General features: G+C 39.1%; 3 protein-coding genes across 6 annotated transcripts in view; 2 read left to right on the forward strand and 1 right to left on the reverse strand.

The window, feature by feature from the left end:
* The window catches only part of LOC107089540 (circularly permutated Ras protein 1-like), a 17,179-nt gene extending 14,523 nt beyond the window's left edge, over positions 1 to 2,656 (forward strand). Inside the window, exons 17-21 of one of the 2 annotated variants that reach the window (XM_015382393.1) lie at positions 272 to 386; positions 950 to 1,090; positions 1,218 to 1,311; positions 1,395 to 1,421; positions 1,502 to 2,656. In XM_015382393.1, coding sequence (XP_015237879.1) covers positions 272 to 386; positions 950 to 1,090; positions 1,218 to 1,311; positions 1,395 to 1,421; positions 1,502 to 1,609 — 485 coding nt within the window. In that variant the 3' untranslated portion in view covers positions 1,610 to 2,656. The remainder of the gene's footprint in view (positions 1 to 271; positions 387 to 949; positions 1,091 to 1,217; positions 1,312 to 1,394; positions 1,422 to 1,501) is intronic. The other variant, XM_015382394.1, reaches the window with a different exon arrangement.
* Positions 2,657 to 3,548: 892 nt separating this feature from the next.
* LOC107089541 (zinc finger protein 668-like) lies at positions 3,549 to 6,286 on the reverse strand. The gene has a single exon (XM_015382396.1). The coding sequence runs from the start codon at positions 6,281 to 6,283 to the stop codon at positions 4,367 to 4,369; it is 1,917 nt and encodes a 638-aa protein (XP_015237882.1). The 5' UTR covers positions 6,284 to 6,286; the 3' UTR covers positions 3,549 to 4,366.
* Positions 6,287 to 6,637: 351 nt separating this feature from the next.
* The window catches only part of LOC107089539 (zinc finger protein 646-like), a 13,962-nt gene continuing 5,331 nt past the window's right edge, over positions 6,638 to 15,268 (forward strand). For 2 of the 3 annotated variants that reach the window (XM_015382389.1, XM_015382392.1), the window contains exons 1-2: positions 7,361 to 7,480; positions 11,612 to 14,119. In XM_015382389.1, coding sequence (XP_015237875.1) covers positions 11,781 to 14,119 — 2,339 coding nt within the window. In that variant the 5' untranslated portion in view covers positions 7,361 to 7,480; positions 11,612 to 11,780. Of the gene's footprint in view, positions 6,655 to 7,360; positions 7,481 to 11,611; positions 14,120 to 15,268 lie in introns of those variants that run through there. The other variant, XM_015382391.1, reaches the window with a different exon arrangement.

A 15,268-nucleotide genomic window follows, 5' to 3' on the forward strand; every position in this document is an offset into this window, starting at 1 on the left:
GTTTTAAAGACCAAATCCTTTTAGCACGCTGTTGATAGATCAGTTTGTACATTTTTTAGCGTGCGTAATAGCTCACATTTTTATACACGCAAACCTTTGATAGATCCGGCCCACTGTTGGAAAACCGAATCACTGTGCCTTTTCTTTGTTTCTAATATTTGGTTATATTTTATCTTAAGTTGTATGTTCAGATCTGTGTAACCCAATATCCAGAAATTGGAAAAATTCTGTGTCGTCACTTCATTGGTGTTTATTCTGTGCTCCCTTTTAGTTGTGGCACCAGCCTCTGGCAGCCGTGTCGTCATGCAGCTTCAGATCAGATACAGGAAGAACGGACAGGCTCTGCTCAGAGTGTTTACTGTAGAGAAAGAAGTCACCGCCAACAGGTGATACTGATGCATTTACTTATGAAAATACAATTTTTCCTGAAGAGCTTCAGAGTTTCACTTCTCATCAGCCTTTATAAGTTATGGACATTTCTTATATTAAGTGTATTTGCCCATAATTTGAGTAGGTAAATAAAATGATTTGCCAATTGAATCAGTATTTCTACTTTTAAAAATAAGATCATTAGATAATATGCACTTAAAATAAGACAATGCAATTGTTTTTTTCTTATTTTACATGTAAATTTCTGGTTGTGTTGGCAAAGTATCTCACTTACCTGGTCAATTCAAGAACAAATGCACTCATTTTAAGAAATTATTTCATTTTTTTAAGTGTAGACATGATCATATAGACATTAGGGCTGCTTCTAATTTCCCATTCATGCTAATATTTTTAGAGAATGAACCACTCAGTCTAATCTCCCTCATTCACAGATTGAAGGTCATGTAATTCATCTTCTGCACAGATATAACTAGGCTGAGTGTGCGCTTACAAAGCAGTAAAACGACAAACATGTTGCTGAGGTTTTTTATCCTGAAAATGCTGTGATCCTCCTCCTCAGCTCAGCGGCTCTGTCCTCCCTCTCTCTGGCCATCATTCAGCTCAACTCATTACAGGCCAGTGCCGCCCTGGCTGTCCGAGGCCGCTTCCTGGACGCCTGGAAGGAGGGAGCTCTGCAGCAGAAGCTTATTGAAAGAGCAATGTGAGTAACAGCAGGTAGCTGCGACTGACGGCAGCATTAGTGGGTGGCTACTTCATGCTCAGATCACACAAAGGCATCTAATGAGACCTGGTGTTCACATTCAGCATGTATTTAAATGTGTTTGCAGAGAGCATAATCAGAGTGCAGACGATGAACAGACATACCAAAACTGGGTTAAAACCATGAAGTCTATAAACAATAACATACAGAATCTAACAAGGGTGAGTTTTGCTGTTAATACATACTATTTATTTTATATATTTTTTCAAAGCTAACCTTTAAATGTCATTTTTTTCCTCCTCAGCGGAAAAGTATTATGTCTGACTCGGAGGTAAATCGTGCCCTTTTTTTTAGGTTACGCTAAATGCCTGTTTTGTTTAGCTCTGACTTGAATTTTTCTCCTCCCACCAGTCTCTAACAGACGCGGGTGCAGCGCTGCTCTTCACCATGAAGCACAGCAACAGGAAGTCCATTTCACTGAAGGATGAACACCAGTCCCTCCTCTCTTTACCTCGCTAGAAACAGCCAGACATCCATGAATGGAGGAGTTTAATGTTACATACAGGCTTTAGCTCACTGGCTTTCTATAGGAGCAAAAAATAAATGAGTTATACATTAAACTATGACCATTTCTTTCTGACATGTTTTTTTTTTTTTAACTACAGGGGCTCTGAACCTTAAATATTTGTGCACAGACCATCACACGATACAGCAGATTACACAGCATCACTATGCAGCTAACACCGAGAGTTTTATTAGGATTGTAGAGCAGAAGTAAATCTTAAGCGATATAGGTTGTTTACATGCAAAAAATAAAACTAGATTGAAAAACAGTCAAATACACATGGATTATGCAAATGCCATAAATTAAATTTCTGCAAAACGGTTTCCTGCCTTCCAAAACCAGGAACCTGAATGGACTACACGTGAAATAGGATTAAGCACATTATGATGATGGCTGCTGGGCCAAAACATAAATATGCATCGATTTATGTGGAGCAGCCATCGTTAAACCAACACGTAACTCTGAACAGATGTCTAGGAAGCATTTGTATGGACCTTTGTTCAGTGTGCTGGGAGAGCAGAAAATATTTGGACAAGGCTTCAGTCAGACTGTAGTGATGCTGAGTGCTTCAGCATCTCTACATATTTTGCAGTTTAACATTTTTAAACAGCTCAACTTTATAAAAGCGATTTTCTTAAATATGAATTCACTACAATTCCCTTTATTTTTTTAATGGCTTTGCACAACATATCTTTATGCATTCTTACATCCTGTTAAATGGATTCTAATGTTTTTACTAAGTTTGCAACACGAACATGGAATTTGACCTGTGTTCCACTTCTTAGCAGCGAAAAACATTTAAGCATAAAAAGGAATTATAAATATTTCTTGAAAATAATATACAATTGCATAAAAGAGAAAGTTATTGTTGAATTGATGCATATATGCATGGTACCGATATGGTTAGTCGGTCTGTTAGCTGTCCATCAGAGTCTTTATGGTAGCTAATTTTTTTTATTTCCATCATACTTTATTTGAACTTCTCGTAGAGACAAATCAAACAGGGCAAAGCACTTATATTAACCATATTAACAAAGGTGAGATACAGTTGAACAGAGACAATCATAAATAAAAATTGACAGGGTGAAACCTGTTTTTGCAGTATTACAAATGATGTCAATGGTTTAATGATAGTTTTATACATCTCATTAAGACAAAGAATGTTGCATTCATTTTTAAAGCAGATTAGATTTAGTAGTTGTCTTCATTTATTTTTATGAATATGGCATTTACTAAATATAATAATAATGTTAATCAAAAGTGAAATTTCCATCACAAGAATAGATTTAGTAAAAACTCATATCTTCGCATTTAAATTGCCAGAATCCATTAAATTTCATTACCCAATCACCTGTGGACGTCATTCAGGAAATTATTACTTATAAAGCAATGAATAAACAAGTGTTTTTCCTACATTTCTGTTATTACAGGTTCAGGTCAGCCTCATAGCGCCGAGCTGGAAGTAAATGCCTGATCTGCTTCTGAACAGCAGGTGTGGGGTCTGCTGCTCTACTCCTCAACCTCAGGGATCAGACTGATGACAGTGATGTCTACAAATTTTAGTAGTTTTCAGTGATGGATCAGCCGAGGTGAAGTCCTTGTACATACAGCGATGGGCCAAGGACATACTCCTAGGGGGCAGTAGCCCTGATGTCTTTTATTGCATGATAAGATGCCGCCTTTATATGCTGCTGCTGGTGATCCATGTAGCCTACTTCAGAAATGTTGTTGGAATAATAAAACATTTGACTTTTAGGTTTGATGTAGAGTTAAGTGTGGAAAACCTTTTAAAATGCACAGGAACATTAAAGCAAATTACTGTTTTTAAGAACAAATCTGTCACCAATGCATTTGCTTTTATATATTTTTTTAAAACAGAGCTCAAAATTATTCATACCGTCTTGTAACTTAGGTTGAAAGTGATCCTTTACTCCTAAATATATGTATTGGATTTTTTCCTGATTGATTGTAATCATATTTTTGAAGCAGTCCAGAGTCCCGACTTAAATGAACCTGAGTAGGGAGCTTTAAACTAGGACAACGGCAACCATCAAAATAACTAAAGAAAACATTTGTCTTGCTGCAAATAAAGCCTTTTAATTACTGAGAAGCTTATCATTGCTACATAAAAAAAACATAATACCCTTTGTACATATATTTAAATATACATACATGATTCAAATGTACATATTTAAATCCAAACCTTCAAGGGATATAAGTGAATATCTGCCTAACCTTGGTTACGAACAATGAACCTAATGTAAAATTACTTCAAAATTAAAATAATTTCAACATAAACTGAACAAAAGTTTTAGTTGGGAAAAAAATCTTTTATACTTTATTGATATAAAACTGCTTCACAGTGAACCTTCCTCCACTGCAACTACTTGAATAACAATAATAATGGTAAAACATTAAAATAGTGAAACTGCTTTAACAAAGTACATTTAAAAAAATGTCAAATATTGAAGGAATATATGAGCAGACAATTTTTTGGTTAATTGAAGAAATTCGTTATCAGTTCAAATGGTTTAAAGATGTAGGATATATTAAAGGTATATGATGGAACAGATTTATTACAGAAATCATAGCCAGATATCTGAATGAGCAACCTCTATAAGTTAAGACTTTTTTTTTTTTTTTTACATATACATGCAATCTAATACATTTTAAGTGCAAGAGGCTTTAATTTTTTTAATGAAAAAATTAAATCAATCATCTTTGACCAAGTATTCTGAGAGATTGTGAAAAGAAGTTACAGGTACAGTCAGAGATAGGGAAGCTGCTTCAACAGTTGAGGCAGACACCTCACTGGCAGGTGAGGACGAGGGAAGTGGTTCTGTGTGAATAATTTTAAGGTCATCAACACTTGCTGCTGGGTCTGAAGGGGCAGCATTGTCTATATGGGTTCGTAAGTGCTTGCGAAGGTAGGCGGCGAACAGGAAGGCCTTGCCACACTGGGGGCAGCTGTGGGGTTTGTTTTCGGAGTGGGTCTTCTGGTGTTTCCGCAACCCCGATTTGTTGAGGAATCCCTTTCCGCATCTGTCGCAGATGTGCGGCCTCAGCTGCATGTGCTGCTTCATGTGTTCCTCCAGGTCTTCCAGCTGTGCAAACTCGTCGCCGCAGGTTCCACAGATTTGCGTCGAGCTGGGGTCGGTGGAGTGAAGATTTTCGTGGGTCTGAAGTTCTTTCCATGAACAAAAGGTGGTTTCACAGTGAGAACAAGAGTACTGAGGGAGAGTGGTGAGGGGAGTCAAACCAGAGGTGGATGTGTTGGCTGAATCAGCCTCCTGCTGCCGTTCATATTGTTCCACAAGATGAATCTTCTCATGTTTCCGCAGACTGGAGGACACCACAAAAGACTTCAGACACTCCTCGCATTTGAAAGGTCTTTCTCCAGAGTGCACACGTCTGTGTTTGTTGAGGCTGGAGCGCTCGGTGAACGACTTGTCGCACTCTGTGCATGAGAATGGCCTGAGACCTGTGTGGACAAGCATGTGGCGCCGGAGGTCCCAGGAGGCCACAAAGGCCTTGTCGCAGCTCTGACATTTATATGGCCGCTCCCCAGAGTGAACACGCTCATGCACAGCGAGGTCAGCTGGCTGCCGGAAGCGTTTGGAACATTTGTCGCAGGGATAAGGTTTGAATCCCATGTGGGCACGCTGGTGACGCCGGAAGCTGGACGGGTCAGAGAACATTTTGCCACACTGGGGACAGAGAAAGGGTTTCTCTCCTGAATGAGTACGGAGATGAGACTGGTAGGAGGACAGCTGGGTGAAACCTTTCCCACACTGCTCGCACTGATAGGGTTTATTCTGAGAGTGGATGCGCTGATGGCACGCCAGGGAGGAGGAGCGGGAGAAAGCTTTGCCGCAGTCCGAGCACAGGAAAGGCTTTTCCCCGGTGTGGGAGCGCTCGTGGTTTTTCAGGTCCTTCAGTTCTGTGTACGTTTTCCCGCATTCCTCACAGGCGTATGGCCGGTGCCCCTGGTGGTTCCTTTTGTGCTTCCTAAACACAGAGGGATCAGCGAAGCTCTTGCCACATTCAGCGCAGATATATGGTTTTTCTCCTGTGTGGGAGCGCTCATGAACCTTCAGCTTAGACAGAGTAGGGTAGCTCTTTGAGCACTCACTACATGAGTAAGGACGCTCTCCACTGTGCTGCGTTATGTGGATCCTCAGACATATGGCTTGCATGAAGGCTTTACCACATTCTGTGCATACGAAAGGTTTTTCCCCAGTGTGGGAGCGGCTGTGGTTGCGTAGCTCTGTGGACGTCTTGTAAGCCTTATGACAGTCGGAGCACTGAAAGGGGCGCTGGGATGAGTGGGTGCGTTCATGTTTGGAGAGCTGAGCTTTACTTGAAAACGTCTTACTGCACTTAGAACATGCATGTTGCTGCTTTGCATGTGCTGCCAGCTTGTGGCTCTGCAGAGCTGACATGCTTTTAAAAGTCTCTGTGCATGTGGGGCATTTGAAGATGGCTTTGGCTTTTGGAGGTCTGCCTCTGCCACGTTTTTTAACAGGCTGATCTCTTACTGCCTCCTCTTCTTCTTCAATGTCTTCATCTTTATCAGGGGGAGTAAAATGCTCTACAGGAGGTGGGCTGTCAGGCTGAGATGAGGCCATTTTCATTTCTGTAAACATATCAAAAAAAAAAAATTGCAATAAGTACAAAATTATTACTTCAGGAAATAAAGGGACACGTGTTAATCAGATGAGAACTGCAGAAATTAATTTGCTTATTTTGCAGATGGTATTACATGACGTCAGATAGACCAGTTGGAAGAAAAATCGCAGAAATATATTGCTTTGCTTTTATTTATTCTCAAAATGGCTGGCATTAGGACCTCAGGGACAATAAGCTAACCGCTTTGATGACTGAGGAAGTCGGCGCCACAGAGACAACAGTGCAGATAAGACTGTCACTGCACACCACAGCTATTACGATTAACACAACTACTTGTAAACCTGGCGGTGTGGTGACGTGCGCGACACATGTATGTATCTGTTGGCGCTAACTGACATATTGCTATCCATTTTCATCGACTCAAAATGGCTGGCTTTAGGACCGCTGGTTTCGGAAATTAGACCGAGATCATACTCGCAGATCTAAGGCGCGGACGCCGCTAAAATAATTCGCATTCACTTGAGGGATGCCTTAAAGCTTGAAACGAGCAGTTCTTACCGGAATCGACTCATAAACAGTTGGCAGACAGAGTCCTCAAAGATGACAGCTTTTTCTGCGAGACTCGATGTGATGTCAGGTCGGCTCTAGGACCCTGATGACGAAAGCAATGGACGAGTACTCCCAAGTCTCCATCAATATGTTTATTATTTAAGAAAAATTAAATAAGATGTCTCACAAATAATTATATATATATATTACTATATTAACATAGTAGCATTTCTTGCAACACCAAATTTTTATTTATCTTTCTGAACCAGTGTTCTGTATTTTCATACTCAAATAAACCTTTTCAGATATTTTTTTGGTGTGTGTGATTAAATGTAACCCTTTTTCCGGTCAGTTTTTGTCGTACATTTTTATTTATTTTACTCCTTTGCAAACATTTAGGAGTTATCAAGTGTGTCGACTTCATATTTAGCAATTAGCTAAACTTGCTACCTGCTGCTAAGGGGGAAGCATTTAGTTGCTACACATCTCCTGTTTCCTAGCAACCAGAGTGACGTAGAAACCGGAATAGGAGGAAAAACGGTTAGTTGGATAAAAGCGTCCTTTATATCAAGTAGAGAAAAAAGAAAAATAACACGAAGAGTGAAGAATCATGGAGGTATAGGGTACATTAAAACAAACGTCTGCAGGTATAAAATTTTAAAGATTTTCTAAGCTACGAAGCATGTTTTCTTTTTCTGTGTCAGTTCTTTGGTGCAATGTTTGTTTAGCTGTTGGTCGCTAACGTGTATCATATAGTTATAGTTAAATTAACCTATATCCAAATTTTACTCTCGGTAAAAAGGTAATAATATTTTGTTGGTAATTGTAAAAAAAAGAATAATAAAAAAAAAGCTTTCCCTGTTTGTTGACACTCTGTTGCAGGTGCATAAATTTCTATCTTTAATTAAACACCACAATGATTACAGATTTGCAGTGGCGTGGGGGAAGGCAAGATATAGTTACATTTATCACTTTATTATTAACATTATTTATTAAAAGAATAAAACGAAATGGAACTGAATATGCCACTGTACAGTGCAACAGTATAAGCTTCCTAGGAAGAACTAAAAGAAAAATATTAGTATTATTATTACTAATATATAATTATAATATTAATGATATATTATATTTTATCAAATTATATATATATATATATATATATATATATATATATATATATTCGTATATAATTATTATTAATATAATAATATATATGAATATATGTTTAATTCAGTTTTAAACAGAATTAATAGTGTTTTATCTCTTTCAAAGTACATATTTTAGTATTATTAAATAATACTACTTATACTTCAGCCATACTATCAAGGTGTTACTTCATTGTATATCTTGTGCCATGTCCGTTGGTTGTGCTGTTCTTTTTACATCTCTTTGCCAGTGATGCAGCAGACTGAAGTTTTTTTATCTTTATCTCCTTTTTATCGCCTCTTTCTTCATATTCTCCTTTTTTCTGTTTTTCCTTTCCTGTTCTATTTAAATATCAGTGTCCATATAATCTGTAATACTCCTTGCATGAATTATAATAAAGCTATTTATATGCATAAATCAAGCGGAACAGTATGGCAATAGACATACTGCTCCACTTGTGAAAGTAAAATCTGTTGGGCTCTTTTTGGTATCAAGACAATTATTCTTATTGGCACCCAGGACACTGTTAAAAAAAAAAAAAAAAAACAGTACATATTTTAAAGAGGATAGTAAACCTGACAAAATAGCTGACAGTTCACTTGGAATCCTTTTTGAATATTTTAGGGAAATCTTTAAATTACATTACATAATCTTTTTGGTATTCAAAAAATCATCTGCTGAAGTGTCTGCTTCTGTAGGAATTTCAGTCTCAAGTTGTTTTAAGGTGGAAGACTGAATTAAAAAAAAGTTTGACTGGTAGAGAAATAAGACAGGAAATAGATATTGTTGTGGTTTCTTGCACAAGATGCTTGAAATTTTCTCCATTCTTTGAAGTTACACCTTCAACATTAACTTCCATATTTAAGCTGCTGTCATAGGCGTTTTTATCCCATTTTTTGGGACTTCTAAAACATCCCTAAAATCTTAGTTGTTGTATACTATATGGGATTTTTTTAAACAAAAAAGCAAACAAAAACAGCCAAACAGGAACAGACCAGAAGAAGCTATTATGAGAAAAAGCAGAGAGAGCATCTGTGGAATGGCAGAATAGAGGGACAGAATGAAAAAGGGGTCCCTATGTCCTCCAGCATTCCAAACCTATAGCAGCATAACTGTAGACATGGCTCTGTATAACCTGGGCCACTCTAACTACAAGCTTTTTCCAAAACGAAAGTTTAAAATGTGCCTTTTGATTTAGTAGATAAGACTACACCTCCTTAACAGAACTGCTCTTCCCACTCACTCAGTTTGTCAAACGAAAAAGAGCCTTTCATGAAAACTCATTCAAATGGTTGGAATATTCTTCTAAAACAAATCCTGCTTTATGAGTTCTTTGTTGGGCATTTGGCAAAAGCCTCAGATAGGATCCATTAGTGAATGATGGAATGCGTAATTGGTAAAGGGCACTGAGCAAGTTTTAAAAATGTAGAAAATGTTTATGTAGAAAACAGCTAATTGGGTCATGGCTGGCCAGATAGGTCTCTGGGTGCTCAGCACCCCTAAACCTCTGATTTTAAAATCGCCCCTGGTTGGTATACTGATATTATATATCCCTTTGGAATGAAAAAAAATATTTCTGAATTGAATATTGAATTCAATTTCATTTGAGTTTTAGTTTTAAAAGATACAAGATTTTCTACAAATAAAAATCTAAAAAGATCTGATACCAGTAAATAAAATCCAATGCATCCAGTTGACTTCAGAAGTTATCATAATAGTTTAACTGCAGCTGTTATGTTTCTACTCAAAGATATTTGTTTGAAATTAACCAGCATTATGGAGCTCAATGACACAGCAGACAAGTTAGGGAGAAATTTCAAAGCAGGTTTAAGTTTTATAATAAAATATCCTTAGATTTGAGCATCTCAACCTATCATCTAAAGTTAAAAAAAGAGTATAAAACTACTGCAAACCTAGCACGACATGGCTGTACATCTATACCAATCTGAAAGAATGGTAGATAGAAAGTCGTACTGATCAGGGTTTGTTGGAGTCTAGATAGAGCTAAATTCAGGACAATCCATCCATCAATCCATTACCTGACACGCTTGTCACGAGGGGTGCTGGTGCCTATATCCAGCAGTCAATGGGCAAGAGGCAGGGTAAACCATGGACAGGTCGCCAGTCCATTGCAGGGCAACACAGAGACACACAGGACAAACAACCATTCATGCACACACTCACAACTAAGGACAATTTAGAGAAGCCAATTAACCTAACAGTCATGTTTTTGGACTGTGGGAGGAAGCCAGAGTACCTGGCAAGAACCCACACATGCTCAGGGAGAACATGCAAACTCCATGCAGAAAGACCCTGGGCCAGGAATCAAACCCAAAACCTTCTTGCTGCAAGGCAACAGTGCTACCCACTGCGCCACTGAGCAGCCCTTCAGGCCAATCCTTGAAGAAATGTTTTTTTTTTAAAATCAAGGGGGAAAAAAATTTACACTCTTTAACTATTTTTTAGATAACCATCTTATTTGCAGTATTCTTTTTTAGTATCTTTAATTATTTGTGTTGCAATTATATCACCTCAATGCTCTTTTTTCATGAAAAGCACAGTTTATTGATATAGCTACTGAAATGTGCTATATAAATAAATTGGTCTTGTCTAGGAGGCAGCAGAAACAAGTTCATCCTCCAGCAAAACAACGAGATATAGTGGCAGAGTTTACATCAAAGCAAATGTATGTGGTGGAATGGCCTAGTCAAAGTTCAGACCTAAAACAATTATCTTTTTTCAGACCCGATAGTTTCTGCAAACCCCCTCCATCCAATTGGAATGAGCTTGAGTTATTTTGTTGTTAGGTCCAATGGACAGTAATGGGGGTCAGGCAGTAGAGACACCCTGAAATACTTGCAGCACACTTTTCAGACCCATTGCTTTGTCACATAAACCTCACTGTTTCTTGTGTTCTAATGTGGACAAATTGTTATATTTGAAGGGGTATAAATTAGAGATGGACTGATACATAGGCCGGCTGATATCCTGGCCAACATTAGCGTATCTGCAATTATTTATTAGTACATTCAGCAGCTCTGTTTTCAGATCATGTGAAAAGCATGCTTTGCTGCTTCCTCTATATGTGTCTATGTGTTTTTTATTATTTAATATATTTTTGTTTTGTTTTAAATTGAGACTAACATTCTCTAACATTTGTTATCATGATGTCCTTTTTTTTACCATTTAAATTAAGGGGGGAAAGAATCAGCAGCAGATGTTGGAGCACTTAGACTAAGGTCAAAATAATCAGTATCGGCATCTGCATTCGAAAACCTGTATTAGTTTTATAAATATTTATGTTTGTGCAAAAGAAAAAATAATTTCATGCTTTATAATAAGATTTATGTTCCAGTTTTTTTTATTTGATGACTGCTGCTTGTAATTCTTCCTCCAGAAGTGATTGAAAAAATGCTAATCATTTATTATTTAATTTCCCCTTGAGATTCATAAAATACTTTTGATTTTAATTTAAAGCAACTCAGTGACATGAAATCTTCATCTTAACATGTGTGTTTTTTACCATTAGATAAAAAATTTAAGGCATATAATAATGCCTTTTCTGTTTTTCTATCTTTTAGACATATTAAAGTGCTTCTGTTGGTTACTAATTGGCTAACACTGTCTTACAGGCATCGTTTCTGTCTGCTGCTCCCACATCCTGTGATATGTTGCCTCCCAGGACCTTCCTTCAATCCTACTGTGAAGAATTAACTTCCTTTATCATGGGGAGGATAACTAATCCATCTCAACACAAAAGTAGTGCAATAGTAGCGCACCGGTTTCAGTAATTACTTTGCAATGGCGGAGCAAGACAGGAAAGGGAGTCTTTCTTGCAGACAAAGTGCCCAAAATGTCCAGTCTGAAGAAGAGCCCAGATTTAAATGTAACGAATGTGGGCGTGGCTACAGACATGCTGGGAGCCTAAGCAACCACAGAAGGACTCATGAAGTGGGTTTGTTTCAGTGTAGCATATGTGGGAAAGAAAACTGGAACGTATCAGCCATGAAGAATCACCTTCGAAGCCACAGTTCGTTTAAAAAGCATTCCTGTGCAGATTGTGGAAAGTCTTTCCGTTTGGCAACTCAGCTACTCAAACATGAGAGGGTTCATCTTGCCCAAAGATCAGAGGATCATTCATATAGGAATACATGGGAGGAAAAGTCCACACATGAAAGTGAAAGTGATCAGCAGCCTCAACTTAATGAGCACTCAGATGCTGTTGGGATTTCTATAAAAAATATGCCAGAGGGTGTTTATAATTCTCAGTCTGAAAGCTGTAACGATGCAGTGAACAGACCCTTTTGTTGTAATCTATGCAACAGGTCATACATACACCAGAGAAGCCTGATCAATCATAACAAGACTCACCAACTGGGAATATTTGAATGCACCGTGTGCTTTAAGCTGTGCACCAATATGGGCGCCCTCTACAACCATCAGAGGACTCACAAGGCACAAGGAGAAAGAGATCGAACTTTGACAGCTGGACCTTTGACAAACAAGACACTGGACCAGTTCCTTCCTCACAGCCAGGACGCCCCAGAAAATTTTTGCCAATTGTGTCATACACTTTTCCCCAATAATATGGAATTTCAGGAGCACATCCAAATGCACAAAACCTCTTCTCAGTCATTACCAGAGCATATGGAAATTTACAAACCCAGTATGGCTTCACCTGAGTCTCCTGTAGAAAATGCACCTCCTTTGTCACTTACAGAACATCCCAGTGGCTTTAATCAAGCACTAAACAATACAACTAACAGTCATGATAAAGAACCACCTATCATTGGCCCTCAGGGAGGCCCCTCAGTAATCGAAACAAGCGGTGTGCCATCACAAAACACCAACAGCACAGCTAAAACTGAAGAAAACCCAGCTGCAGGTTCCGAGGAGCGACCCTTCAAATGTCACACCTGTGGTAAAAGTTACAGGCATTCTGGGAGTCTCATCAATCACAAAAGATCCCATCAGGTGGGGGTTTACACATGTTCTGTTTGCTGTAAGAACTATCCTCACCTGGCTGCTCTGAAAAGTCATCTCCGTCTTCACAGAAATCAGCGGCCATCTTTCCACCACCAAGCAGAGCAGGACTGGCTCTCCCCAGAACCTCTGACTCCGGATAGGCAGCAGGGTTGCTTTTACTCCCTAAATGAGCCAAAAAGGCCAGTTTTTAGTATAGATCAGGAGAAGCTGGCTGACTACAGTGGAGCGATCTGCGAGGAGCAGTCCAATCAGGACATAGCATGTCTACCTCCCCCCACGCCGAGGCACATGTGTGCAGATTGTGGAGAGACGTTTGCAGACGTAGCAGACATCAGGACTCACAGCTGCCCATTCAGATCTGCTGCTGTTCATCATGTAGATGCTTTAAACCAACGCACTTCTGAAAATCCAGAGATAAACTTGGAGTTTGATGGCAGTCACAGCCACTTGGAACAGGAAAACATAAGCACCGCTCTTCTGAACGGAAACAGAAAAGATGATTATGTTGATGAAGATGATGATGGAGATCAGTATCAGTGCTCAGTGTGTGGAAACAGCTATAGCACCATGACGGATCTCAGGAGCCATCTGCAAGGGCACAGGCTTTCCTGTGATGCTCCTCAAAGCTCAAATGAAGAGACGAAAGATGATGAGCTGGGAGAGATGACAATCTGTAGTGCATGTGGGGAAACTTTACTCAGCAGGCAGGATTTCATCACTCATCACCTTTTACACATGAAGGGTCAGGCAGACTTTCTGGAGGATTTGACTGTGAAGAGTAGCATTTTAGAAAGTAAAGAGGAAGCATGCATCATCTGCAGCAGCTGTGGCATCTCCTGCAGTAACTACCATCATCTAAACAGCCATGGCTGCGCAGCAGCTAAAACAGAGGAGTCGGCGAGCTGTAAGGAGGAGATTAAAGTGGAGGACAGTTCCCAGCAAGAAGAGGCAAATCTCACCATAGAGACCGGCGGCGACGATGATCGTCAGTTTAAATGTGACCAGTGTGGGCGCTCATACAGGCACGCCGGCTCCCTGCTCAACCATAAAAAGTCCCACAAAACTGGAGTATTCAGATGTGTCATCTGTCTGAAACGCTTCTACAACCTGCTGGCGCTTAAAAACCATCAGAGGTCCCACTTTGACATCAAGAGGTTGGTTGCTTTGTTAGCTGCGTACTGGACTTCCAGTCTCTGTAGGATGTTGCTCTCAGATTTTAAGTTAGAGACCAACAAACAGTTGTTCATGAAACGGCTTTCTGGTTTTTAAATAATGAAACATTTCTTTGAATTCAGCCTCCTTTACTCTGCTGACAAATGAATCTGATGTCTTTAGAAGTCCCCACTGGTGTGTGATTTCTCCAAACAAATCAGGCATCTGCTATTGTATTTTGTTTAGGGGTGTCGGATTAAAGGGGCTGAATGTAAATACATTCTTTTTCATTTTATTTCTGAAAAATATTTAAACGGCATAAACTAAATTACCACTTAAGTTATCTGCCACTTTATGATGGTCTGTCATGTGAACTCGCAATAAAATGCACGTTCATGAAAAGTGAAAAAACTAACCTGCTTTAATCATTTAAATCAAGAAACTTGTAAATGATAGTTTTATTACCCACAGAGCTTTTAGCAAACAATCATCCTAAAGACTCAAAAATATAGAATATAACATGAGAACAGTTTGATAAATAATTCCATAATACAGACGACTTAGACTGCCAAACAGTATTTATTTGATCTCCATCTGCACAGCTTACAATGAGGTGGAGAGACCTGCCGCCCTCAATGTGTCACTTGGTGTCACATTTAAAACAGTTTGGTAGGAATCCTAGTTTCTGGCTAGAAGTACCTTCCCAACCGGTATAGTGAAACTAGAGGGTTGTCGGCCTAGTGTTTAGGGAGTAGAGCTTGGAATCTTGAAGTTCTGAGTTGAAGCCCCACTCCCACTGACTGCTACTCTAGGTCTCTGAGCAAGACCCTTAGCCCCACACTTCTCCCTGGGTCCCCCCCCTCAATCGTAGCCCACTGCTCCCCAAGGGGATGGGTTAAATGCAGAGGTAAAGTTTTCCAATGTGAGATCCATAAAGTAATTATTCAATTATCATAGACAGTAGGGATGCACAATATAATCGGCCCCCTATCGGTATCGGCCTGTATCGGCCTTAAAACTGAATATCGGACATCGGCCAGCCAACCGATATTTAACCTGATATTTGATCAGCTTCTGAGTTTCTAAAGTCTAAAAAAAAAAAAATACTACTTCTTCTTCTTCCTCAAAAATTTCTTTTTTACAGACTTAAA

The sequence above is a fragment of the Cyprinodon variegatus genome, unplaced genomic scaffold, assembly GCF_000732505.1.
Source record: "Cyprinodon variegatus isolate N-32 unplaced genomic scaffold, C_variegatus-1.0 Scaffold256, whole genome shotgun sequence".
NCBI lineage: Eukaryota > Metazoa > Chordata > Actinopteri > Cyprinodontiformes > Cyprinodontidae > Cyprinodon > Cyprinodon variegatus.

What these genes read in the sequence shown, in the direction of transcription:
- LOC107089541 (XM_015382396.1), bottom strand. Translation starts at nt 6,283, where the DNA reads ATGGCCTCATCTCAGCCTGACAGCCCACCTCCTGTAGAGCATTTTACT.